Below are 26,522 nucleotides of genomic sequence, written 5' to 3'. Positions count from 1 at the left end.
AAAACCAGAGAAAACAATTTACAATTATAAGATCCATTTATTTAATTTTCCTTTTGTTTTATATGACCCATTGAAAATTGTTGATAAAATAATTATTTTAACTTTTTATTAGTTTCATACATGTTTGGATTATGTTAATAAATGAATTTATATACAACGACTTGAAACTAATAGCAATATTTGACGTATAACGTACTCTAGAAAGTTTTTATTATATGAAACTTCACTTACGCCTATAAAAAAAATTACTGAACAGACCAGTGAATAATTAGCAAATATTCTTATAGACAGTATTTACATTTTATCTTTCAAGTATTTTGCAAATGAGTACGCTTAGACGCAAAGGAAATCTTGATTTTAAATATATAAACACAACATAAAATTTTACCCTTATTCGATTTGAAGGTCATTATACCGAATTTGTGAAAGAAACAATTTTCCCCAAAATCTACCGATTTTCCTAAGTGAAAAGTGGCAACACTGCTCATTAGGACTGATCAGCCGCAACCTTGGTAGCAGCACAGCTGGTGGAGTGTTTACCTGTGTTGGCTGCTGGAAAGAAAAGTGCGATGGCTGCTGGTTGTTGTGGTACAAAGAAACAAAAATTGAACAATTCCGCCAGCATTCCGTCATGTAATGGATCATCAGTCGTCCCGAATGGAATCAGCAACGGTCTGGGAACTGTCGCACTTCCAGATATGTGTTTCTTTTGTTTCGATGTTCTCTACAGTCATTTATATAACCTCGCTCCTCCAAAGAACCCGTCATTTAGCAATGATGCATAGTAAGTCTGCATTATTTATTTGATAATTTATGACAGCATGGATTTTTGCCTTTTGCAGACAAACTGCCATTAAATCACGTTCAGGTATTGACCAAATAGGTCATTGAACCTTCCTCAATCACTTTCCTTTGTTTAAAGGGTGCAAAATGATTGTTGCATTTTAGTGAAAACCTTCAATGTCATTTTCCAAATTTATTTTTGACAGGTGGTAATTGTTTGCTAAAGAAAAATCTTGTTGTTTGTGCTTGTTTTTATTTGTTAATATCAAATTAATTTTATGTGTTTAAAATGGAGCTGAATCATTGTTTTTGCAAACAAAAAATCAATAAAAAACGTATCCTGATATGTATTATCGTTTGTACTAGCATTCAATTACTGTGTGATCATTAATTCTGCTTTAAAGGTCATCTAATTGTTTGCTTGAATAAAAGATATCTGCTGAAACTTGTGCAGTTTTTGATTATGTCTTCATTAAAAAAATTGTTTTTTTTATTGATATGCTGTTTTGCTACCAGATCGTTTTAATTAAATAATCTCACTGATATGACTGTAAATAAATGAATTGAATGTTTTATTTGAAATCAACAAAAATTCAATTGAAGCAGGTTTTTCTTAAAACATCTACAGGCCTAATATTTTACTTTACCTTATTAAAGTATATTTTACCTTGTTAGCTCACAACAATGATTGAATATTAGTAATAATAGGTTATTGAAATCAAAATTTTTATTATTCACATGCAGCCAAATAGTAATTAAAAACATTTTGTATTTTAAAGGTACTTATCTATCTTTAAAAAAATCTTAAAGTATACTTATATTCTGCCTGTAAAATTCAGACATGACAACATTGTGTACATCATTGTCCTAGTGGCTATTAGAAACAGTGATGCCACTCCTCACGATTTATCGTGAGATCTCACAAATTGAAGACAAATCTCACGATTGATGTATCATATCTTACGTTTTTAAAATTTTTAGACCGTTACTAAATCTCAAGATGAATAATGGGTACCTAATAAAATGTATACGAGAAAATCAGCATTTTTAAAGTGCTCTTAGATTGTCACCTTGAAATATTCATAAATCGACTGTATTTTTATATAAAAGTGCTTGCACTACTCCAATTAATATACACAAAATAATATAAACAAAGCTTAAAAGGTTCTTTATTGCTTTGAAAGTGTAAATATCGGTCCATAAACAACTGATGTTTATGTATATTTTATCATTAAATTTCAAGAATAGCCGGAATTTTTGGAATTTTGTATTAACGGATCAACAGACCAAAATTAGATTTATGTATAATATATATTATACTTAATATTCTTGGGTAAAATAGGTTAATAATTTTTATTGAAGTTTAAACTATAAAGAATGTTTATAATCATTGCCTAATATTGAATCGATAAATCCATGTCTTGCAGTATATAGGTAGGTAGGTAATTTCCTTGGGGGTTCCCCTAAAATAGGCCCTTTTCTAGTACACTAAATTTTAAATATGTACTTATATATTAATTAATATATAACAATATAACGTTTTTAAAATAGTTTTGTATATATCATTTAAAAACTCCCATTTCCTTCAAAATTCAACTGTAGCGAAATCTCACGATTTCTTACGATTTGTTTCTTCCGATATCACGATTTCTCTTCGACTTCATGCGGCATCACTGAATAGAAATACAGTAATCAATTTTGTAATAAGGCATGTTACTGCTATTGCAATTACTCATTTATAGACAATTTTGATTGGATTTTAAAAAGTAGTATACCCTTGTAATGCCTGATTAGTCAGCAATAAAATCAGCTTAATTTTAGTATACTATGATTTCTTTATGATGAATTATCCAAAGAAAAATTAAGAAATGAACTAATTTAATTCAAATTTTTAACATAAAAGTCAGTGTGAGGACCCTCGCCCATTAACATGCAGTAGTGTATCTCTTACGCTTTTGTTGTGAATTTAAAAAATTTAATCTTGATATATAATTATATATTCATATGTCATGAATTCCTAGCATTACTACCAAAACATAAGTTTGCCTTTTGAGAAAATCACTCCACTATGCAGCAAATCAATCAAGTGATAAATGAAATAAAAAAATCTTTAAGAAAAGAAATACTACAATGCTGTATTCCTAGACATTTCTTAAGCAATCAAAGTGACAAAGTTGTGCATAGAGGTTGACTTGACAAATTAAAAAGCCCATTGTTCAGTAAATATTTCCTCCTACTCAAATCCTATATACTTATGAGATTTTTTCACACAGACACTTTTCTGTCAAATTCAAAGATTAGCAATTTAATATTAGACATAGCCTTATTAGCTGTAAATGAAGATTCCATACAACTTCACAAGACACAACATCACCTGAATGTACTTAATGATTGGTAAAGAAGATGGCAAACACAAGTAAATAATCAAATAACATTTATCAACTGTCACAACACATAACCACCTGTAAAAATGGATAATAAACACATACCCACAGTAACATATGCAAAATACCTTCGCTTCCATCTTTAGAAACTCCACACTTGGAAGAAATACATCCAAACCAAAAGAAGATAACATTCCTGCTAATTTACTTGCTCCTAATACAAAAATCAAACGTGAACATCCAAAACAAAATCATTTTTTATATAAAGCAATTCTTAAACTGAGCTGGTACTATGGACTTAATCTGTGGGGGTGTGCAAAACCATTGTCTCTAAACATCATTTAAATATATCAGTCTAAAGTGCTAAGATCGATAATAAACACACCAATGCACTGTAAGTGTTACCATGTATCACAAACGTAACAAGACCAGAAACAAAGATTTACAAACCAAAACTGATGTTATAGAGGTCAAAGAAGGAGTCTTAACTGAGTGGCAAAGATAAAAGATGGACTCGAAAACTACTGGAATAAGAGGCCAAGCACAAATAAGTAAAGCATGTATATAATACCAGGAGAACTTTTGAATGAGTGTCTGTGTATAACGATGACAGGAATTTGGTTGACAATTTGGTAAAATACTTCAAACCTAACCTTTAAATTTTTGCTTCTGTATTTCCTCATAGCAGTTGTTGGTTTTCTTGAATTCCATTTGCAAGCCATGAACAAAAAAATTGTAGTGATGTGATCTCCTTGATTTCCAGTCTATCCATTCCTTCTTTATTTATTATTACTTCGGGTTATGTACAGCTCTTTCACCCACTCATTTTTCATTCTCGTCATATTTTAAAATCAGTTCCGTTGTTTTTCCCCTATACACAGATATTTTATTTTGTTGAAGTTCATTGTCAGTCTTGCTTTTTTTCATATTCCTATTTTAGCTTCCTCGTCTTTCTAGGGACCTAGAAATCGCGATGTTAAAAGACGGCGTTAAACGATGTTTTACACGTATATGTAAGTACCTATAACCGGTTCTGTTTACTGTAATTAAATGAATCATATAAATAACTTCAAATTACTTTTCAGTCCCTTGTTTGTTACCTGGAAAATCGGAAAAGACAAGAGACTTCGAGGCTGCATTGGAACATTTAATGCCATGAATCTACAATCAGGTCTCAGAGAATATGCCATAACAAGTGCTTTAAAGGACTCTAGGTTTAGTCCAATAACTCGCGACGAATTTCCGAAACTCAGTGTGTCAGTTTCAATTCTAAGACATTTCGAAGATGGCGATGATTACTTAGACTGGCAAGTCGGAGTTCATGGGATTCGGATAGAGTTCATCAACGAAAAAGGGAACAAGAGGACCGCTACTTACTTGCCAGAAGTAGCATCTGAACAAGGTAAGGGTATTTTAGAAATTACCCCAAAGATAATGTTGCTTTTTATAATTTGCTACTAATCAAATTAAAATTCTTGATACTTACGAAACAGAGTTGTTCTTGACGGCGACTCATCATCAAATACAATTTTAGATAATCGATGTACTCATTCCTATTTTTTTTTTCAATCAAAATTAACAAAATATTGTTTAACTTTCTCAATTTTTATTCTTCTAAATTTCGTGTTTCGGCAACACGTTCAATAATTATGCAAGTATCTGCCACATTTTAGTACATTTTACATTGTTTTTATACATGGAAGATTTTATTCATTAGTTCAAGCGTTTCTCGAAAAGTTCTACAAAATCCGTCCACTTAACATTGTTGGAAGTGCTGCAAATATATTTAAATCTTGAAAGTCACGTGTTCCATACTTTGGTTGGGAACTAGTGAGATATTTTTAACTGGACTGCGATAATTAAAAAAATTAACGAAAATCCGGTAAGGAGTGCAGCATAAAAACATGAAGATGATTCTGATCGGCGTTTAGAATTTTGTGACAGCATCAGTGAACGAATGATTGGCTATCCTAATTGTTTTTAATGTTTGCTTTTCTGATGGGTTTCTGATGCTTCTTTTATTATGAAGTTAACTGACAAGACTGTCGCTATTGGTCGGACAGCAATCCGAAATTATTTCGTGAGGTACACACCCAACATCCACAGAAAGTCGAACGTTTCGGCAGAAATTTCGGGGATCATATTATTGTACCATTCTTTTTACCTGTAGCCTTGAATGGTGAAATGTATCTGAATTTGTTGTTAATTTCTTTTTAACCGCATAATTGAGCAAAACGATCGTTATCTTAAAAAAACTTAATTTTTCAACAAGATGGAACTCCTCCGCATGTAGCTGTACTTGTAAGATAATTTTTAAGCGAGACATTTAAACAATGGATCGGAAGGAGTGGAACTACTGGAGTGTCTGCACATACACCAGATTTGTCTCCATTGAACTTTTTTTTTGAGTCTTAAAATAAAAATTATGCAATATAGCCCGGATCATTACAAGATTGTTCCACTCGTAAATATATTACTCTTAAAATGCTCCATAATGTTAAGGGACAGAAACAAAACACACTCACATAATAAATAAAATAAACTCAATGATGATGCAGAAAAAGCAATAGGCAATTATGGATATGGCGAAAGAAGTGAATGCCAAACTTCGTAAAGACTGCCAAACTTCGTACATCAGGAAAATGGATCGATGATGAAATCTTTTTCCATACAAAGCCTCAACATAAATGGACATGGATAAGCCTATAAGAAAGCACATCTGAACGAGTATGGTAACGACATAAAAGGAGAGAAGCTGAGGCATTTGAGATTCACAGATGATATCGTCCTTATAGCCGATCGTATGGATGATGCAATAATAATATTGGAAAAATTATATCACACTTCCTTGGAGTTCGGACTAAAGAGGAATTGCGAAAAAGGATATTGCATTGTATAAATACTTGGGGCAGAATGAACCAGACATGTGAGCTCCCACGTCGCATAGGAGAGAATCCTATGCGTAGCAGAAGAAGATTGGATTCAGAGACAAACCACCTAGGAGTCCCTTTTACACTTATGAACTCCACGACGGTATGAACAGATTACAAAACGGGAAAGTTGCAGGTGTGGATGATATATGCAGTGAACAAATAAAACATCTAGGCCAAAGAGCAAAAAACTGGATCTTGGTGCTGAACTTTATATCATGTGCTGCAAAGCCTGCGAAATTCCAAAATCATGGAGGAAATCTAAAGTAATAGCCTTGTTAAAACTAAGAAAGGACCCAGAAAATCCCAGTCGCTATAGACCTATTTCGCTGTTGTGTTACTTTTTCAAACTATACGAGAGACTCATACTCGCCAGAATAGAAAAAAATGTCGACAAGCACCTCATCCCACAACAAGAAGGATTTAGACCTGGCAAATCTTGCAATGGTCATATCCTCACATTAACAGAACACATTGGAGAGGGCTTTGAAGAAAAACTTGCTTGCTTGGGAGTGCTTTCATAGATTTGACAGCAGCCTATGACACAGTAAAGCACAAAACATTGCTCCGCAAATTATATGACATTCTCAATGACCACCATCTGGGCAATGTTGTATATTCCTTACTGCAAAACAGACGTTTTTTCGTTATGCTGGAGGATAAAGTTAGTAGGTGGAAAGTTAAAAAAAAACGGCCTCCCACAGGGAAGTGTTTTAGCACCAATGCTCTTCAATATATTTAAGTCGGTTATTGCTTTTTATATTTCATAAATAATAGACCACAAAAAGCCGAGGATTACTAAAATATTTTAAGATAAAATTTTGAGGTTATAATGACCAATAATTGTAGCGCTTGTTCCCAAGATCTTGCTACTACTGAAAAGCAAATAATAGCATGCGGCAGTTACCGTTCAAGGATACACATTGCAGAAAAATGTCCTGGCTTGTCCACATCCGAGATACGGACAAGGGATGCCGTTGAAATGAAAATAAGGGATGCCGTTGGAAAGATAAATAAATATATCACAAGATACCCCACTACATTTAAGACAAAATACGTCCCCCAAAGATACAAATGTCTCACTGTAAATACCACTAAATATTATTAGTTGTTCTTGTTTCATTATTAAATATTTACATTTTTGTTTGTTAATAGGTTGGGATCAGCTGCAAACCATAGACTCTTTACTTCGGAAGGGGGGCTACAAATCAGTGATATCAAGCGAAGTGCGCCGTACAATAAAACTTACTCGTTATCAAAGTGAAAAGATAACAGTGACTTATCAGGAATATATGAACCATTGGAACAACCAGCGCTGCTAGCGGTTAGTGTGGGGGTGTCCCTTAGTACCACCCCCACATCTACAACCTCCGCAAACTTCGTCGTACACCGCAGTGCCCACTTTCTTAATGGTGCAGCCCCCACTTCCGATTCCGACCTACGGGCCTCCCGCCGTGGGGCCCCCTGCCCATGCTACACTGCCCATGTGGTGGGACAACTATCCGGGGCCCTCCTATCAGCAGGACTTACCCGGGATGTCGCCGCCCGAATCTCAGTATAACGTTTATCATAATTTTTTTCGTAAGCCGAACTGACCAATCAGTTGTTAGATCTGTCGATGAAGAGATACTCATCAAACAAAATCCTTCAAACGCTATCACGTATTCTCACCGATTAACTCGCTAAAGAATTTTGTACATACGAGGTAATGCCTTTTTGTGAGCTCAAAATACAAATTATATTTAATATAAAAATAACCTTAACACTAACAGAGATGAAAGTTGGAAATGTTGAAATCAGAGGTAGGTAACGTCTTTCTTTTGCATACCAGTTTTCTCCATGGTTTCTGAGATATTGGATTGAAAATGATCCAAATCAATTTAATACATCTAACTTAGCTGAACTGTTATAAAGCATCTAATAATCCATTTAAATTCGAAATGGTAAACTAAATTTATCGAACATTTGGTTATTCTGTCAGTCTCTCTTAATAATTCTATACGATTTGTAAAAAACAATGTAGTTAACTCAAGAACATCTGCCAGATGTTATGAAGTTAACTACTCTAAGTCAAAGGTTCGAAGACATTCTAAATACCGGACAATTGACTAAAAATTTAAACTCAAACACTGTATTATCTGCAAAAGTAAAATATAATTAATGACATAAAATCTAAACGACAATTACGGTCCGTTAAAACACACAGACGTAAGGAACGGGTCCAAGGAGTAGAGATGGAACGGGCCAATCAAATCTCGGCCTGGCGAGGAACGGACTGGAACCAATTAGTACTCTGTCACAGGAAAGAATAGGTCTCTATCAGAAGCGGTTGGCCTTCAGTCAATACCCTAGGGCCAGTGGAGTTGTTATCAGATCAACACTCCGACGGAACTAGCCTTTCTCTTGCGGCGGCTACTCTTTTATATGGTCGAAGGACTTCCATATTCTCTAGCGCACATCGATGGAAGAGAAACTTGTGGTGGGGATGCGTGTGTACGAAGCGCTGACGGGATCGTGGCGCTGAGTATCATTACAGTAGAAGTAGTAGTGACTTGTGTGGTTTCAGAACAGAACTATATATATTACAGGATCCAACTTGTAAATACAATACATTTTGGAGACTGCTATCGCCGTATTCCTGTTCTCATCCGCCGATCCTCCCGGTCCAAGGCATGCTCCTTCTCCAAACTTCTCGATTCCATTGCTCTTCAAATTCCTTCATTCCATGAGCGTCGAGGTTTACCTCTTTTTCTTCTTCCAGAGGGTTTCCATCTGTGAAGTTTTTGGGGCAAACGTTCGTCAGGCATTCTCAGTAGGTGTCCAAACCATTTTAAACCTCTTCTTTCTATTCTGTCAATGACCGTTTCTGTAGCATTGATGTTATTTCTTATAGATTCGTTTGTCTTCCTTTTCAGCCTTGATGTTCTAGCACTTCTTTTCAAATAATCCATTTCAACTGCCAACAATCTTCTCTTCAGGTCTGCATTAATTGTCCATACTTCAGAGCCATAACAAAGAACTGATTCAACCATGGTTTGCCCTATTCTTTTTTGTTCCTTTTGGAAATGTTGCGTTCCCACCATAAAGAGTTTAGACATCCTACAATTTTACGTCCCTGATTAATTCGGTGTTTAATTTCGGTTTCTCCCAAGCTGTTCTTATTAATGAGTACCTAAATATTTAAATTTTTCCACTTGTTTGATTTCCATGTCCTTGTCTATCAACACTTCAAACTTTGCATCTGAATTGATAACTAAATATTCTGTTTTCTTCATGCTGACTTGTAACCCCCATTTTACATATTCTCTGTATAGACGTTTTATTATAATTTCTAGATCATAAGAATCTTGATCTGGGACGACTTGGTCATCCGCAAAGTTCAGGGAGAACAGTACGTCATTTCCTATGGGAATTCCTATTCCTTGGCAGTGATTTTTCCAATTTTGGAGGGCTGCCTCAATATATAAATTCAACAGTAAGGGTGACATACTGCATCCTTGTCTTAGTCTACTAGTTACTTTTATTGGCTCTGATAGTCTATTTCCGATTTTTAGGTAAGCAGTGTTATCCCTGTATACTTCTGTGATTATTCCTAAAAGGTATGGACTAATGCCGAGTTGTTATAAAGTTTGTCACAATTTAAGTCCCTAACTGTTTCATACGTCTTTTCTAGGTCGATGAAGGCTAGATGTACTTCGGTACCAACCGCTATTGTTTTTCTATTAATTGTTGGAGTATAAACAAGTTATCATTGTAAGATCTACCAGGCGTAAATCAACTTTGGTATTCGCTAATTAGATGTTCAGAACAGAACTCGTATTGGAATACTCAGCTGATTCTTAGCGGAGGACGCAAATTGTGTGTTTGCTGTTTGGGTATAGAAATGTCATGTCTGACAAAATCTGTTTTTCAAATTTTTGAAATCTCTTCTCAACATTATCAACTTTTCAAGCTATACATGCCTTGCGCATTCTTCTCCCACTTTAACCAGTTTGTACCTGAATGTAGATATTGAGCTTTCCTATTTAATTATTTAAAATGAGAATCTGCTAAAAGGCATTACTTTTTTCAGTCTACTAATAGTTTTGTTTGAAATTGATGACATGCAAGCTGTTGTAAGTGAGAACGCAAAATAACAATTATTGGTATGTAGAATTAGGTTTAGTTGTGGGAAAATGGTCTTTTATTGATCAATTTTATGCAATGCTAAAATTTTAGCTTTGTTTATATCTTGCAATGCCTTAGAAATGTAATTGACGGATTTTGTTTTTTGATATTTGGACCCAGCTATGTTACTCGACCAATTTTTGATGGTTATATAATTATGTGGTTATACATTTCACTTTTTTAATCACGTCTAATGTTTAGGAACCATAAATTGGTAGTACTTGTAAGTACTAACTAAAAGTGAATTTTATATCTATATATTTTTTATCTTTTAATATTTTTTTTTTATAAAAGTCTTGTTTTAACCTACATTATCTATCTATTGTATCTACCTATTATTTTACCTGTATTATCATTCGGCGTACAGACAGTAAAGAACATTTTGGCGGAACATATTAAAAACAAAAGGTATATGTATCAACACAAAACTATTTAAAAAGTCACAGTACCGTAGACTATTTTTCAATACGCCAAAGCCGTCTCAGCCAGGATACCACTTCATCATTGAGTTCTTCGTCGTTCCAAACTCCTTTCCACCCAAAAATTCCTTCAGTTTCGGGAACACATGATAATAAAAAAGCACGAGGTCTAGGCTGTAGTGAGGCTGCTTGAAAATTTCGCATTGTAGACGTTGAGGTTATTGGCAATGCATCAGGCAAAAACACTTTCGCCTACAATATGCCAAGACGCAAGAAAGCAAGGCTGCTCCCATTCTTTTTGTCTTATGGACCTCTGTCAGAACCTTTGGTAACCACCCAGCTCACATTTTTTTTATAGCCAAGGCGCTCAGTTACTGTTTCATGCAACAGAAATCGAGAAATTTGTGGAAAAGAGTCATGTGGTTAAAATGAATCGCCGGGTTTTCTGAGTTTTGTCAACTTTTTCCTCACAACTCCTCTCCCACAACAGATGGCCTCCCACTCAGTTCTTCATCGTGCACACTGGTTCTTCCTGGTAGAATATAATGCAGCCTTTTCTCACTGAAGATTCGTTCATTACATTCTTACCAAAAACAGCTTTTATTTGCCTATAAATGTTGATGGGGCGAATCTTTTGCGTATTCAAAAACCGAATCACACTGCGTACATATTTGGCGGGATTTTCAATAGATTCTTTACTTTCTGGACGACCAAAAATTTATTTTGAACTTTATTTACGATGAATATGGCTGATCCAATATTTATTCATCGATTGATCGTAATTTTTGTTATGTTATATTGTAGAGGTGTTAGATTTTGTTATTCAATTTTTGTATACTTGCCTATTACCATAAAAACGAACCACCAAAGGTTTTACACTCGGTAAAATTCTACAGAAAAATACGTTCGAAAAAATTGGTCATTAGTTGAGTATTTTGTTTGAGTTAGTTTGAGTAATTCATAATGACATTTTGAATTGCAAGCAAATATAACTTCAAAAAAGACTATAACAACAAAAGGTGAAACAAATAATTCATTTCTTTCTGTATGAATTATTTGTTTCTGAATGAAATGTACTGAGTGCTTTAATATTTGTAGCCCTCTCAGTTTTTCGAAAGACGCTTTAAGTATATTTGAATAACTTCACAGAATTTAACCAAATACTGCAAAAGTTAGCGTAGGTAAACGCAAATTTGAATATAATTCACGCAAAGCAGTCTATCAACCATTTAGGAATTTAATAATTACCATTTACTCATATCTATAAGAAGTAACATTCCATAGTTTTGCTTTTTGACTTTCTATCAATTTTCAATAACATTTTTTGCTGAAGGTTTCGAAAAAGTTGACACAACCGTTCAGGTTAAAGTGCAAATGACATTCCGAAACTTTCTTGTCATTAAAATGTCAGTTTTTGAAAGTAGTTAAAGCTTGAACGTAAGTTATATAATTTTTCTTTGCCTTTCAGAGACTCGTTAAAAAAATATGGCGTATTAATAGAAGTTTTAGCCGCGTTATTATATTTTGCAAAGGTTTATACAATTTGTCCGATGGTTCTTTGCACATGTATGACGTAATTTACGAATTATTTTAGATATTACGTCCATTTTCTGTACACTAAACCTAAAAGCTTGAAATTAAGTCGCTTTACAGTAGAGCGTCGATTATCTGAACTAATTGGGGGACATAGGTGTTCGGAAAATCGAACTATATTGATTATAGTGATACATATTTATCCCCAAGTGAATGAAAGCCATATTTATATACCTACATATTTATCTACATCTTTAATGACAAATAGGAATTAAACAAAAAACTGCAGTATTTGCAACAACATATTTTTAGATACAATACAAGCCTGCCCGTTTACGAGCGGTTAGGTCGCGTATTTTTTTAAGGACAGTTATTTGATACTGGTCACTTTCAGCTTGTGATTCAAACCAACGCAAGGTCATATCTAAGCAAGTAAAAGCTTCTGAAGCACCACTTATGTTTTCATCTTCATTATCTGAACTTGCATTTGATGAGGTGCTAGATGTGGTGTCAGTTTTATTATTCATTTGCTCTATAATTTCACTATGTTGCATAATTTGGTACCCGAGACCATCATCGTCGAAATCCTTCCATTGTTGAACTTCTTCATCATATCCGTCGCAGTTGAGTTTTTGTAGCTCATCTACCATTTCAGACTTATCTGCTTTTCTTTTGCATATTCTGTTTTTCCCACTATTTCACTATTTTCCACTAAACACAAAACTTTATTCTACGCTTTTCTTTTTTTAAGTTATGCTCTTTTACACTGTTCCATGCTGCTCCGATCATGTAGGACGCATGTCCTATATGAGTCGTTCATAAGGACTCATGTAGGAGGAGCATAGTCCTTCAAATCATTTTTTCCTTGATTTTTTAACAGGCTTTCTTTTCTCCCTCCTTTTCTTTTTCCAAAAGTAACTTACGTAACAATTCTTTTCTATAAAACCATTTAAAAGTTTCAATAACGCCTTGATCCATGGGCTGTAATAATGAAGTTAGGTGGAAGTAACATGACTTTTATAAAATCGTCTTTTTCATTTAAGATGTCACATAATGAATGAGTTGGGGCATTATCTAGAAGCAATATTTTCTCTCTTACCATTTTTTAATTGATGGGCTTTAACACAGAGTATAAAAGTTCCTATAAACCATTCCATGAAAATTGTACTATTCATCCAAGCACTCTTTTGCGAAATATAAATGATAGGCATCGCATTCATATTAACGTGTTTAAAACAACGTGGTTTCTTGCTTTTACCAATGACAAGCATGGACAATCGGTTGCTGCCAGTAGCATTAGTACAAGCTAAGACAGTGACACGATCCTTGCTTATTTTGGGTCCAGGTGCTGCTAATTCACGCCGTGGCGCAAGAGTTTTTCGTGGCAAAGCTTTCCAATTGGGCCCAGTTTAGTCTGCATGATAAACGTTTTCAAGTGCGTAATTTTCTTCCTTCAGTAATTCACTTGGTCTTATTTTGAATGACTCAACTGCTGCTGAATCAGCAGATAGTTTTTCTCCTTGTATTTGAAGCTCACGAATACCATGTCTCGACTTAAATCGTTTTAATTACTATTTAAATGGGAATAAGCCACAATTAAAGGTTAAAATACGTTTATTGACGTTTCAATTTCCACTTCGGAAATCGTTCTCAAAATACAAACATTAGTTTTAACCAGCCTGTGCTTGCTTGAAAATTTGACGAACGTCCGAGTTTTTCATTGAGTTGAACTGCTTTTTCACACAGAAAACAGTTCCAAGGGAGAACCTATTTCGGACCAGAAATAGGTTCTCCCTTGGAACTTTTTTGAGTAAACCGCTTATAGACAGCATCATATAAATCCGTGTTTGAGGCAAGTTTCATAGTTTTACGACTTGTGGATCAATCAGAAGAATCAAGCGGGGACATAAAGTTACTTATGCTCGTCTTTTGTTTTTTTATATCCGTAATGGTAGATTTACCACCTTTGTACTCATTGGATAACTTGGTTGCAGCTTCCCCTAACAGTTTATATTCGTATTTATCTTTCATAGAAAGGACGACACGCTTACGTTTAGACATTTTCTTTCAAGTGTTTGTTTTTGACGCGACAAAATTTCGTTTTAAATGACCCTCAATGCTTGTAAAAATTTCTCGAATAACCGGTCGTTCGGATAGTCGACGCTCTACTGCAATACATTAGACAGTGACAGTAATATTATGAAGGGCGATGGCAAAGAGTTAGAATTTCGTCAGAATGACAGCTTTCTTGTTTATCATGAGTTTTTACACTGATACTCAATATTTCTTTTCGTCGTCTTGAATGACTAACCATTAATTTACGGTAAGAAGTTTATAAAAAATAAAATGTGCTTGTGTAATGACTCGTCGTGCAAAATATACTTGAATACACACAAGAATTGATTTAAAAATTCCAAAACTAAAATTTTCCTTCAAAATTTACCAAGTGTAAAATCTTAAGAGCGTTTTTAATGTTATATAAGTATCTCACGATTGTAGTCATCAGTTAAGCAATGATAAAACACGCTGTGCTTTTTGAATGAGCTGATAGTGAACAAAAAAATTTTTGACCAAAGAGAAAAAATAAAATGCCTGCAGTTATGCAATCATTAATGTCACATTAGTGTGACAATCATTGGCTGACATTTTTTAATGAAGTTAGCCCCAGATCTATTCTGAACAAAGTGTTCTTATTAAAATTGTAATTAAATCAGCAATGCTTTTCAGAAGAAAACAAACGCTTATTAGTTATACGGCCAAAATCAACTAATAACTAACAATAATTATCATAAGGTTAACATAAACTCATCGAGTTAGAATCTATGTCAAATACTATTAATTTATTCTCTGAAGTACGGGCCATTACTTTGTTTACATATTTGTATACTAACCTGTAGAACGTTATTCCTGAAGATTTTTTATTAACATTGCTTCTGCCACTGCAACTACGTTGAGAAAAAGAAACCATTATCATATTCTATCACAATATATTATTACAGTTTCTATAAAAGTATTATAAAACTAAAAATATTCGAAAAACAACAAGCGTAAATAAACATATACGATCTGTCAAAAGTGTCAAAACAATATGGCCGAAGTGAGGTCGTTTTTAGTCACGTGATGCCCTCTCCATAGATTCTAACTCGATGCATAAACTCCTGCAGAAATATTGTAGGACATACCTAACCTCAAATAAATGACAGCATGATGTCAGACTACAGTGACGTATACTTTATATATAACAAACTTTTTTTATAGTTCAAAAAGCATAGCAAACTCTTTGTCTCGAAATAATTGGAATTTGCGGATGCGATTTGTAAGAGGTGGAACTGCTAAAGTGCTTTTTCGTTGAAACCAACGAAAAAGCGGTTCGGAGTTGTGTTTGTGCATTATATTTGTCTTAAGCGGGTGTTTTTTACGATATAATATAATAGTTTTATACTTTCTAATTTTCAAATTGTTATATTAAAAATGTAATTTGTAGGATTTGGTTCTATATTAAAATGAGCCTTTTGTTTTTGTAAAATTAGTGTTTACTGGAAAGGTTTTTCGTTCATTCTATATCGTTTTTAAAGTTAAAAGTAAGATAAAAACAATTTAAAAAATATTTAAATAGGTATTGGGCAATTATACTCTTGTAAGACTTAAAATCTTCAATTTGATTATTGACGAAATTGTTAAACAGAAATGATAATACAATAAGAGAGATAGAAATCCAGAACAGGATTCTCTGTGTAGGTACAATTATGAATGTGACTTACAGAGTCTAATTAAATATTTCCAAAAGAGTTCTGAAACAGAAAAACTAAATTAATATCCACGGAAATAGCAAGATATTGCTATAGCTTTATGCCCTCCAAATAAAATTTGGCAGGACCCTGGTCTACCTGGCCTTTCGGCATACGACCATTAGCGCCTCCACTGCCCCTATGCGTCCGACACCAAAATGAAGGTGGCACGGCGCATACGCGTGCGCATCGTGAGGCTCCATCTTCCCCGTAGTACCTATGTTGCGATTACCTTACCCATCCGTTATCCCCTCCCACGGGCGGACAGGTGACGCAGACAGAGGAATTTCCAGCTCGCACGTAGATAGGTCGCCGCCGAGGATCTGTCCTCTACCACTCTTAAATCTCCAGGCGGGTACGTGCCGGGACACCGACACCACGATTGGTGGTGTAAAGTCAAAAGAGGTGTGTACGGGTCCAGCTCGTTTAACCCGTGCCTGGTTCTCTTGGAATGAGAGTAGAGTGGTCCCCGAGAGTCTCGTCTCGGATACTAGGAAGGTAGACCGGTGACCGTGACGCCTAGACGTCTCTAGTGCGTTTCTACAAACCCGACACCTCAAGCGACGGCTCTCCACCTCTCGATTCCTACCCACTAGTCGCCTCTTACGACAGACAGAGCCTTCTTGCCTCGGCCGTATTCTTATCTACGCGAGCCGAACGGAGTTTAGCAAGATATTGTCAGTAACTAACGAGCAAAGAGTGAGATAACGTTAGTCAACGGTCGTCGGTATTTATCGGATTTTTATTGCCTGTAATAGCAGGCGGTAGCTAGTTTGTCTTTAGTTTCATGCGTGGAAGTCAATAATGCTAGATAAAAAGTAGCAATAAGTAATAATTCTTGTAATATGTAGTATTAATGTTAGCTCTAAAGTAAATTCAACTTCAAGCTACGGAAGATGATGCACGCTGGAAATACGCGTTTGTTCAGGGCCAGACTAGTAAATTAAAGATACAATATAAAACAGACAAACTTTGACAGATACAGATTATAGTACACCAAGATTAAATAAATAATGATTTACAAGATCGAGAGCTATTAACCACAAAATAAAGTATGTATACAGAAAAAAGAAAGTTATAAAATTACCGTATTTGCGGTATTAACTTTCAGAATCTGATGTACTACTATCATCATTAATGATAATAAGAGAGGCTCAATTTGGGCTTCAATTAAATTGTCCAATTCCCACATTTTTGGCTCTACTTCTTCTTTTACATGTCTGTCGCAGTTTTTCCATGGTTACAGCAGATGTAGCTTCATGGAATAAATTTTTAATGTCAGCAAATTTAAATGTTGTGTTATTGGCAGCAACATAATTCTTGACTTGCGCCTATACAAGCTCTATTGGATTGAGCTCGCAGTGGTATGGTGACAACCTTAACACTGATCTATTTGTGCTTCTTACCAGTTCATCTATCTATTATATTCTTTATGTTGTTTAACGATTTCTAAAAGTTGCACTTTTAACAGCATTTCTGCAAAGGGAATGTTTTTGTGCGAAGCCAAATTTGAATATGTGCCGTTTTTGTAGCCATAATGGGAATTTTTTTCCAATTTTCTGGAATGATACGGAGCATTGTCCATCACAATTACGGCATTTTTTTCCAGTGTTGGTAAAATTATTTGGAGCCAACTTTCAAATGACTCCCCGTGGTAGTCTCCACATTTGCTCGATTCAAAAGCCCAAAGTGCATTTGGAACAAAACCATTCTCACTTCCGATGTGACAGATTATCAATCTTTTATCTTTTCCTAAAAGTGATATTAAAGATAATAATAAAAAAATCAAAGTTTATTTTAATTTGAATTACCTGGGGGATTTTTTAAGCCTGTCGACAGGCTTAAAAATTGTTCCGACTTTAGGAACTTCGTAATTTCAAAAATGATATTTTTTAAATATGTTTTTAAGCCTTGAAAATCGTCATCTTTCGTTGTTTTTTCAGTTTTAAATTATTTACAACTTGAAAACGATACAACTTAAGACCTTTTTTGTTTCGAATGATCAACAAAATCTAAAATAATATCTGCTAGGGCCGATTTTTTTTAATTTATAAAAAAAAGTTATTTTTTAATTATTAATTATAGTCAGGACAAAGTTATCGGACACACCTTGTCTTTATAACATACTAAATTACATATCAAATAATTTTTATTCATTAAACAGATGAGTACAGATCGATCTTACATAGTATCTTATAAATGCTTTAATATACTTACAGGAATTATTTTAAAGTAGGGAAAACTTTTGTATTGGCAATAAATAAGTTTTACACGACCTAACGATTAACAAATCAACAAACCAAAAAACAGTTTTGCACAATAACTACTGTGACTCTTCATTCGACAGACGACGCAGCGGAAAAACGAAGTGCGTGCCTGGTAGCCTAACAGACATGACTAAGATAATTCGATAGTAATTTATGGCGGTTCGTCACGTACAGACTCAAATATCACGCGGTAACTTGTGTTTATTCTGTCCGTACCTTGAAGTTGAATTTACTTTAGGTTTAATTGTACTAACCGCGGAAATCTTTCGGAACATATATACAGGTCGTCTGGCTTAGTAAGTCAGTACCTAGCCACTACGCTATGACCGCCACGATGACTGGAATTGCAAGCATGTATTTGTTTCACAATTGACTATAATTACATATATTTATACCGACCTAAAACTTTTCTAGTAATAACTTCATATTTAATTTTATTTTTGTTGAATTTTGAATCAAATCCTTTAAAGTACCAATATAGTTTTGCATTTGACGGCAAGAATTTGATGGATTCAATAACCGAGTAATTGAAAAAATATGAAATAAAAATGATAAAATTGTTGAAAAGTATGTAGATTCTTGTAGAAATACTGCAGAGAACCGAAAATAAGTTCTTGTTAAAATTGTCTACGTACATCGGAGTGACAAATAGGAGGCTAAGTTGTTGGTAAAAGTCAACAGGGCAAGTTGTGGCCCTGGGCTGCACTACACTCCGCTAAATGGTGCTTATTATTTTCGATTCTTTGCGGAACTAGATCATAAAATATTAAAATTGAGCTCACTGTGTACACACCAAATGTGTTCAAAAGAACTACATACCAAAAAAAGGTGAAAGCTTACTTGGTGATATAACTACAGGGTAACATATTGATTAGTTTGTATAGCGTGTCTCAAAAAATACACGTCAACATGTCTATTTGATTCATACAAAACTATATATACTTAAATTTTTTAAACTTTTTTATCATTGGATTGAAATATATTACTAAATTATTCCTCATAGCTTTCTATTGACTAATATGAAACATCTTTTTGTTGTTTACCTTATTGCCCACAATTAATTCACTCTCGACTCCATCCCTTAAATTCGTTCTTACCTTCTGTCATTCTTTATTTTCTAATTCTGGCTATTTTTTAGTACTTTTTCTTTTATTCCCCTTAGGCGTCAGTGATTTTATTCTTTTTTTATTGATCCTGTTCCCTGATGATTTCCTTCGTTTCCCCAATGTACTAATTTGTGCTAATTCTATTCTTGTCCACTCTTTTTGGTTCATCTTCACATGTTTATCTTTATTCTTGCTAATTTTTTCTTTTATTTCTGGTTATAGGCGTCAGTGAAGGTATCTACTCACTTCGTTAAGCTAATTTTCACTACTCCTTGGGCATTTTCTTCGCCCTTTTCGATGTATTTGTAATTTTAGAGAATATTCTATTCCCTACTCATTTTCTTGGCGCTTTCGATGAATTTAGCTCTTTCTTGTTTGATTTCTGGTAAATTCGTAGCATTTTCCTTTTATTTCTTTTTGTAAGCTTGAATAACACATTTCATTTAGTTAAAAGCTGTTTTTTTCTGATAATTTCTCTTTGTACGCATCTTTGAGTGCATATTCTCATTTCATTTAGCTTATTTTTTCATTGAATCTATTCCCTGATCATTTGCTTCGGCCTTTCAATGTATTTACCTCTTTTTTTAGGGAATAAATTATTCCTTTTATAAAGTAATCTCCTTTTCTGTTTATTTATGGGTAATTTTTGGTTTATTTTGTTGTATATTCGAGTGCATATACTCATTTCAGTTAGCTAATTTTTCATGCAATCCATTCCAAATCGTTTCCTTTGACTTTTCAATGTATCTCTTCTTTCTTTGGGAATATATTATTCCCTATTTCCTTCTACTTTTCAATGCATTTACCTCTTTCATTTCAGATCATTTAGTATAATTCTCAATGTTTTTGCCTCTTTTTTTTTGAGAATATATTATTTTCTGCTTATTTTTATAATCTTTTTATTGTATTTTTCTTTGTCGGTCTACGTGAGGTATCTACTTCCGTTTCCTCAATGTATCCTTCCAATTTCCTTCGTTTCTTCAATGTATTTTCCTTATTTCTGTCTATTTCTTGTTATTGTTTCTCTTTTTCCATTTGTAGGAGTAAGTGAGTGCAAATAATCATTTCATTTTGACAATTTTTCGCTCAATATACGTCTCTCAACCCTTCAATGTATTTATCTATGTTTTTTGGGGAGTATATAATTCTCTATTGAGTTCCAATGCTTTTTTCTCCTTTTCTATACGTTTCTTATTAAGAGGAATCCGATTTATATTGCATTTCTCATTGTATTCGACAGTGACCATATCTACTCACTTCATTCAGCTCATTTTTAATTAATTTCATTTGTATTTGCTTTTTTTTTATAGTTAAGAGAAATTGTTATTCAAAAAGACGTTATGTTAATTTTGAGGCACACTATACAAAGCGTTGAAGCTTTTTGGTTCGAGAATACCCTGTAATATACTTCCAAAATATGAAGTTTTAGGCTTAGGATTCAAAGAATTCATTACTTAGAATAACGGACTTTTTGGTAACATTGATTTTTGTAGAAATTAACGAGATATTTGTAAGAATTTTTTATACGTTGGATATGAAATATTAAATTCTTACAAAAATATGTTTGTAGTTTTTTTATGGAGTACCTACCTTAATAACAGAAAAAGCCATAGTCTGGTGAAACATGTACTAAGAATGTCCAATGGAAACATTTGATGATAATGGAAAACATATAATAATAACATACGTGGTACTATTCAAGTTTTGGCAGCTGAGAGTTGTCAGTCAGTGAAAGTTCAGAGACTTGAGACTGAATAATAAACTTATAAAAGCAATATCTTCAGAGAGGGTCTGTTTCCACGGTGTTCAACAAACAGGGTCGTACTTCAGGGTTGTATTCTTTCACCACTACTATTTAATATTTACTCAGAAGAATTATTCAAGGAAGTCCCAAACGGCATCTGTTTAAATGAATAATTACGAATACCTTTTTGCCTAAATAGCTTCCTCAAAAAACCAAAACAACGTAAATGCACCAGAATCAGTCCCGATAAAACAACTAAAAATGAAATAATGTGACAGTAATAAAAAAATTCTGGATTTTTCTCATTTTGGATAATTTTTTAATAAAAAATATACCATTATACACAACAAGTTCTTCTGTGTAAGTTTATTTAATATATATTTGGAGAATACTATAAGAAGAGCGCATAAAGGATGAGAACAGTCTATCTCAATTAATTGTCAAAAGTAGATAGGGAGACACTTCAGCACGCTTTGACCTCTGACGTGACGCGGCGACGGGATTACGCGATATTATTATAAATTAAACTGATAGTGATATTGAGGGGATGGAAGTTAAGCAAATATTATTAGGGGATACTATAATACATATAATAGGGGATAATACAATGCATCGAATTGTTTTCTTCTTGTTAAAGTTCCATCTTCTATCGAAGGTTGGAAATCATCATGGCTATGCGGATGATGTAGACTGCCACTTTATTACTACATTCAAACCATTCCCTTAAGTTCTTAAGCCCCTGATTATTATGATTATTTTTGCTCTCACATCACATGTCCTAAGTACTCAAGTTTTCTCCTTTTGATAGTCAATATTATTTCCGCTTCATTTTCTATTCTTCTAGTTACTTGTACGTTTGACATTTTTTCAGTCCATGATATTCACAGCATTCTTCTGTAACACCAAAATTCAAAGGCGACCAACTTATTCAGATGTACTTGTTTAATGTCCACGCTTCCAAGCCATAAAAAAGAGTAGAGAATACTTAACTCCGAAGCATTCTCCTAACCTTATATCCCGACATCAAAGAAACTTTTAAGTTTAATAAATAATGCACATGCTATTGCAATACGTGTCTGAATTTCTTTGGTTTGGTCACCATTTGATGTTTTTTATGTTTCTTTAGAGAAACAGACTGAAAAAACTTTTCAAAAGTCTTTTTTCCAGTATGGGTTTTCAAATGGACTTTCAGGTTACATAGATAAACAAACTTTTTAAACCATGTCTTACATTCAAAAGACTTTTCTCCAGTATGTTTTTTAATGTTGCTTTAGAAAAAATGCACGAAAAAACTGTTTAAAACAAATTTCACATTTAAAAGCCTTTTCCCCAGTAAGGGTTTTCAAAAATAGTTTCAGGATAGAAGCATCAGATACCTTGTTAAAGCATGTTTCACATTCAAAAGGCTTTTCTACAGTATGGTTTTCTCAAAGTTCTTTCAGACTAGAAGCAGCAGAAAACTTTTTATTTAAAACATGTTGTTTCAGATTAGATGCATAAGAAAACGTGTGTTTTCAACTCATCTGTCACGTGTGCTTTTAACGAACTGTTTTGATCAAAGCACTTAACAGATATTTTACATTGATAATGCATAATTTTGCATTTTATTGAAACTGAATCTTCAGAAAATGTTTTCATTATTTCCATACTCTTCTCCTGGAGGCTAAAATAAAAATATATCTATACAAATATTTGATTGTAAAAATAACTAATAAACTTAATAACAATCAATATAATAACTAAAACCAGACCAATCAAATTCTCTGCATAAGCTTAAGCAACATACTGCTTAATCCGTGAGTAATCGGGTACATGCAGATTACATAAATAGTCGGGATGGGGTTCTTAAGTTTTTATTTTACACAATACATTAGAAAATATTAAAATAAAACTATTTGATTTATGTAAAATATTTTTTATTTCATTTTTAATACATCTTAACCATTCCCAATGATAAAATAAACAACATCTTTAAGAAAATGATCACTCAAAATAAGGCTATAATATCACTAAAACTGGAACAGTTGATTCTTCTATGGCTTTCTGAAATTTTTAAATCAGCGATTCTTCATATTGAGTCATTAACATCTGGACATTGAATATGCCTGGATCATCTTAACATACGCTCTCCCATTTTGGCATTAATTAGTTCAACTCCTAGATTCCTAGATGTTGGTATTACAATTTTACATTGTATGTGTAAGTATTGGCACCACTTGTTTGTGACACTAGTGTCAATGTCAACAAGTACCACCTATAAGCAGACTTTTCCATCACGCATCCCTAAACTAGACCTCCTCTAATATTTTATCTTGGCATCAAATGGTGCAACCCCTAGATCTTCTCCACTCATCTAAGCACTATGATTTCCATCACATGCATTTATTGTTTCTTTATTTTTAACTGCCCATCAACCAACTAACCAATCAGTACACATCACTGAGGGAGGTGGCCGTGAACAGGACCAGAAAATTCGTCTATTAGGCCACAAGAAGATTCCTTAAGACAAGAGATATCCTCACCAGAAATAAAGTGCAGAAGTGGTTGCTGAACACAGCCAAACAGGGAGGTAGGTACAGCGCCAAAAATAGTATCTACAAATACAGACAGACATCCAGGGGCCTAACCACATAGATAATCAGGTACCTTAAGGGGATTCAGATCTACGAAGTAAGCCTTACAAAAGCAGAACATTGACAGAAAAAGAATACTGTTTGACATGCACATATTATTAGGGCAATGAAAGTTTTTATTCTTTGTTTTATTTTTATTAGAAAGTAACTAAGTAATTCTTAGTTCCAGATTTGAGTAAATACAGGAAGAGAGATGGTTACACAAAATGGCCTCAAATGTGTAAACACCATACATCTATATATTAGGCACTCAACCATGTCAAAAAAAATTATTCATATATTCTAATTTCTTTGAAAATTCTTTAAAACAAATCACTCATTTGAAAGTCTTCTTTCCAGTATGGGTTTTCAAATGGAGTTTCAGGCTAAAAGCATCAGAAAACTGTTTAAAACATGTTTTACATTCAAACGGCTTTGTTACTCGAGAATGAGTTCTCAAATGTCTTTTCAGGAGAGATGGATAAGAAAGCTTTTTAAAACATATTTCACATTCAAAGAACTTTTCTTCAGTATGTGTCTTCATATGAACTTTCAGGCTAGAAGCATAAGAAAACTTTTTAAAACATGTCTCACATTCAAGAGTCTTTCCTCCAGTATGTTTTTTCAAATGACGTTTTAGAGTAGTTGCATAACAAAACTTTTTAAGACATGTTTCACATTCAAAAGACTCTTCTCCAGTGTGGGTTTTCAAATGGAGATATAGATTAGTCGCATAACAAAACTTTTTAAAACATATTTCACATTCAAAAGCCTTTTCTCCACTACGTGTTTTCAAATGGATTTTCAAGCTAGATTCATCAGAAAACTTTTTTAAACATGTTTCACAAGTGAAAGTTTTCAATCCACGGTGTGTTTCCAAGTGTGCTTCCAATTCATCTGATTTATAAAAGTGTTTAAAACAGATTCCACATTTATAAGAGTGCAATTTCATATGAGCTTTTAATGACCTGTTTTGATTAAAGTGCATTAGACATATTTTGCATTGATAATGCACATGTTTATTGAAATGAACTTGATATAAAAACTGTCTAGAACAAATCTTACACTCAAAACCTTGTTTCCTGTGTGTTCGTAAATGGAGTTTCAAATCCATTTTTTGAGCAAAGTGCTTAAGACAAATTTCACATTTTACTGAACCTGAATCTTCAGAAAATGATTTTGTACTTTCCATATCCTTCTCGTACAGGAAAGCTAAAATAAAAATATATCTATAGAAATTTATGATTGTAAAAAAACTAACAAACTCAATAAAAATTAATATAAAAAGCAAAACCAGACCAGTAAAATTTTCTGCATAAGCTTAAGCAACATACTGCTTAACAAAATTTTTATACCACCCAGTTCAGTTCTTTTCTAATCACTTAGTCAAATACATTTTTTAGCACTTAAAACTTAGTTGTAAGTTCCAAAATATTATGGCAGAGCAACATTTTTCTTTGGTTTTGTGAAACAATTTTGCAATTCAGTTGTGTATGGAACATTCTAGTTTTCAAAACTTTAAAAGCCTTTTTGACATTATCAGTATATAATCTATGAATTATCGCACAAAATAAAGTGATAAAATCACTGAAACAGGAACAGTTGTTTGAGGTATTTCTCAGAGACAGCACGGAAATAATACCTTTATAGAAAAACCAAAGTTTACAAGAAACATCTGATATATATATATATATATATATATATATATATATATATATATATATATATATATATATATATATATATATATATACAAATTACACAGGTGTTTAAGACACTTAATTTGATTACTACAAACTAACGAACAACTAATTTCTGCCTAAGCATTTCTCCCCAGAGGGTCTAATAAGAGGTCTTCCCCTCTTATTGCTTCCAGGTACTTGTAAATCAGCAATTCCTTATGTTGGGTGATTGAAATCCAAACACTGAACTATCTTAACCTACGCTATACAGCAGACAGTTTAGTGCTATTACAGATGAATTGCCATTTATGAGAACTAACAGCATATTATATATAGGTATAGCAAATAATGTTAAAAATTTAAGATGTGTGTACCTGCTTATTATTTAGAACTATACTGAAACTAACCTTCATGAGTCGATACATGTTCTAGGGGTGATTTCAAATTCATTGGAACCTCATTTGAGCCTGTTTTTATATCACACATTTCAAATTCAGCTTCGTCCACGGGGCTTAGTCTCAAGTCATATTCTTCTGGTTCTTCCTTTATTTCATTCTTATCATCTTGCATAGAAATAATATGTGGTAATAGACTGGTGTTATCTAGTAATATATGGTCTTCCCTTTTAATATACTCTGAACAAGACTTCTCTAATGGAGGCAACTCTGTATCATTGATTTCAAAGCAACATTCTTCCAGTTCTGAATTAATTTCTATTTTAACATTATTCTTTAAAAAAACGTCTTTATCTTTGTTACAGTCTTTTACTTGATTGTTTAAAGAATCTCTAAAATCTTCCTGACCTTCCATGTTAAATAGAAATATTTTTTTTGTGTAATATGTCTTATATTGTTCTTAAACTATAAATTCTTGTTCTTGTTATTGTTACAGTATCTTTTAACATTACACTGTGTTATTGTTAAATAATGAACCACACACAGACAAACACAAACTACTGTTTAACGTTTAAGAAAAGAATATAAATATTCTTTGATTTAAGTAACGAATATAGAATAGACGCATATTATCTATATCTATATTCGTTTTAAATCGTAATACCTACGTAAAACCTACTTTCATTTTCAACTTCAAAAGATAATTCAAAGA

The 26,522-nt window shown here is 33.4% G+C and overlaps 2 protein-coding genes across 3 annotated transcripts; one reads left to right on the top strand and one right to left on the bottom strand.

Moving 5' to 3' along the window:
* Positions 1–378: 378 nt before the first annotated feature.
* LOC140444400 (AMMECR1-like protein) lies at positions 379–20,938 on the top strand. The gene is made up of 3 exons (XM_072536155.1): positions 379–784; positions 4,253–4,569; positions 7,253–20,938. Exons 1-3 carry the CDS (start codon positions 570–572, stop codon positions 7,417–7,419), a joined length of 699 nt encoding a protein of 232 aa, XP_072392256.1. The 5' UTR covers positions 379–569; the 3' UTR covers positions 7,420–20,938.
* LOC140444390 (uncharacterized) lies at positions 11,628–26,522 on the bottom strand. Of its 2 annotated transcripts, none has more exons than XM_072536149.1 (2): positions 25,823–26,522; positions 11,628–22,784 (listed from the first exon to the last, which is right to left on the bottom strand). In XM_072536149.1, exons 1-2 carry the CDS (start codon positions 26,223–26,225, stop codon positions 22,759–22,761), a joined length of 429 nt encoding a protein of 142 aa, XP_072392250.1. In that variant the 5' UTR covers positions 26,226–26,522; the 3' UTR covers positions 11,628–22,758. The 2 variants fall into 2 exon arrangements, with proteins under 2 accessions (XP_072392250.1, XP_072392247.1); XM_072536146.1 differs by lacking the exon at positions 11,628–22,784 and adding an exon at positions 23,017–24,945.

Source organism: Diabrotica undecimpunctata, chromosome 1, assembly GCF_040954645.1.
Source record: "Diabrotica undecimpunctata isolate CICGRU chromosome 1, icDiaUnde3, whole genome shotgun sequence".
Lineage (NCBI taxonomy): Eukaryota > Metazoa > Arthropoda > Insecta > Coleoptera > Chrysomelidae > Diabrotica > Diabrotica undecimpunctata.
The sequence above is the reverse complement of the archived record's forward strand: the minus strand, read 5'-3'. Positions and strand labels throughout refer to the sequence as shown.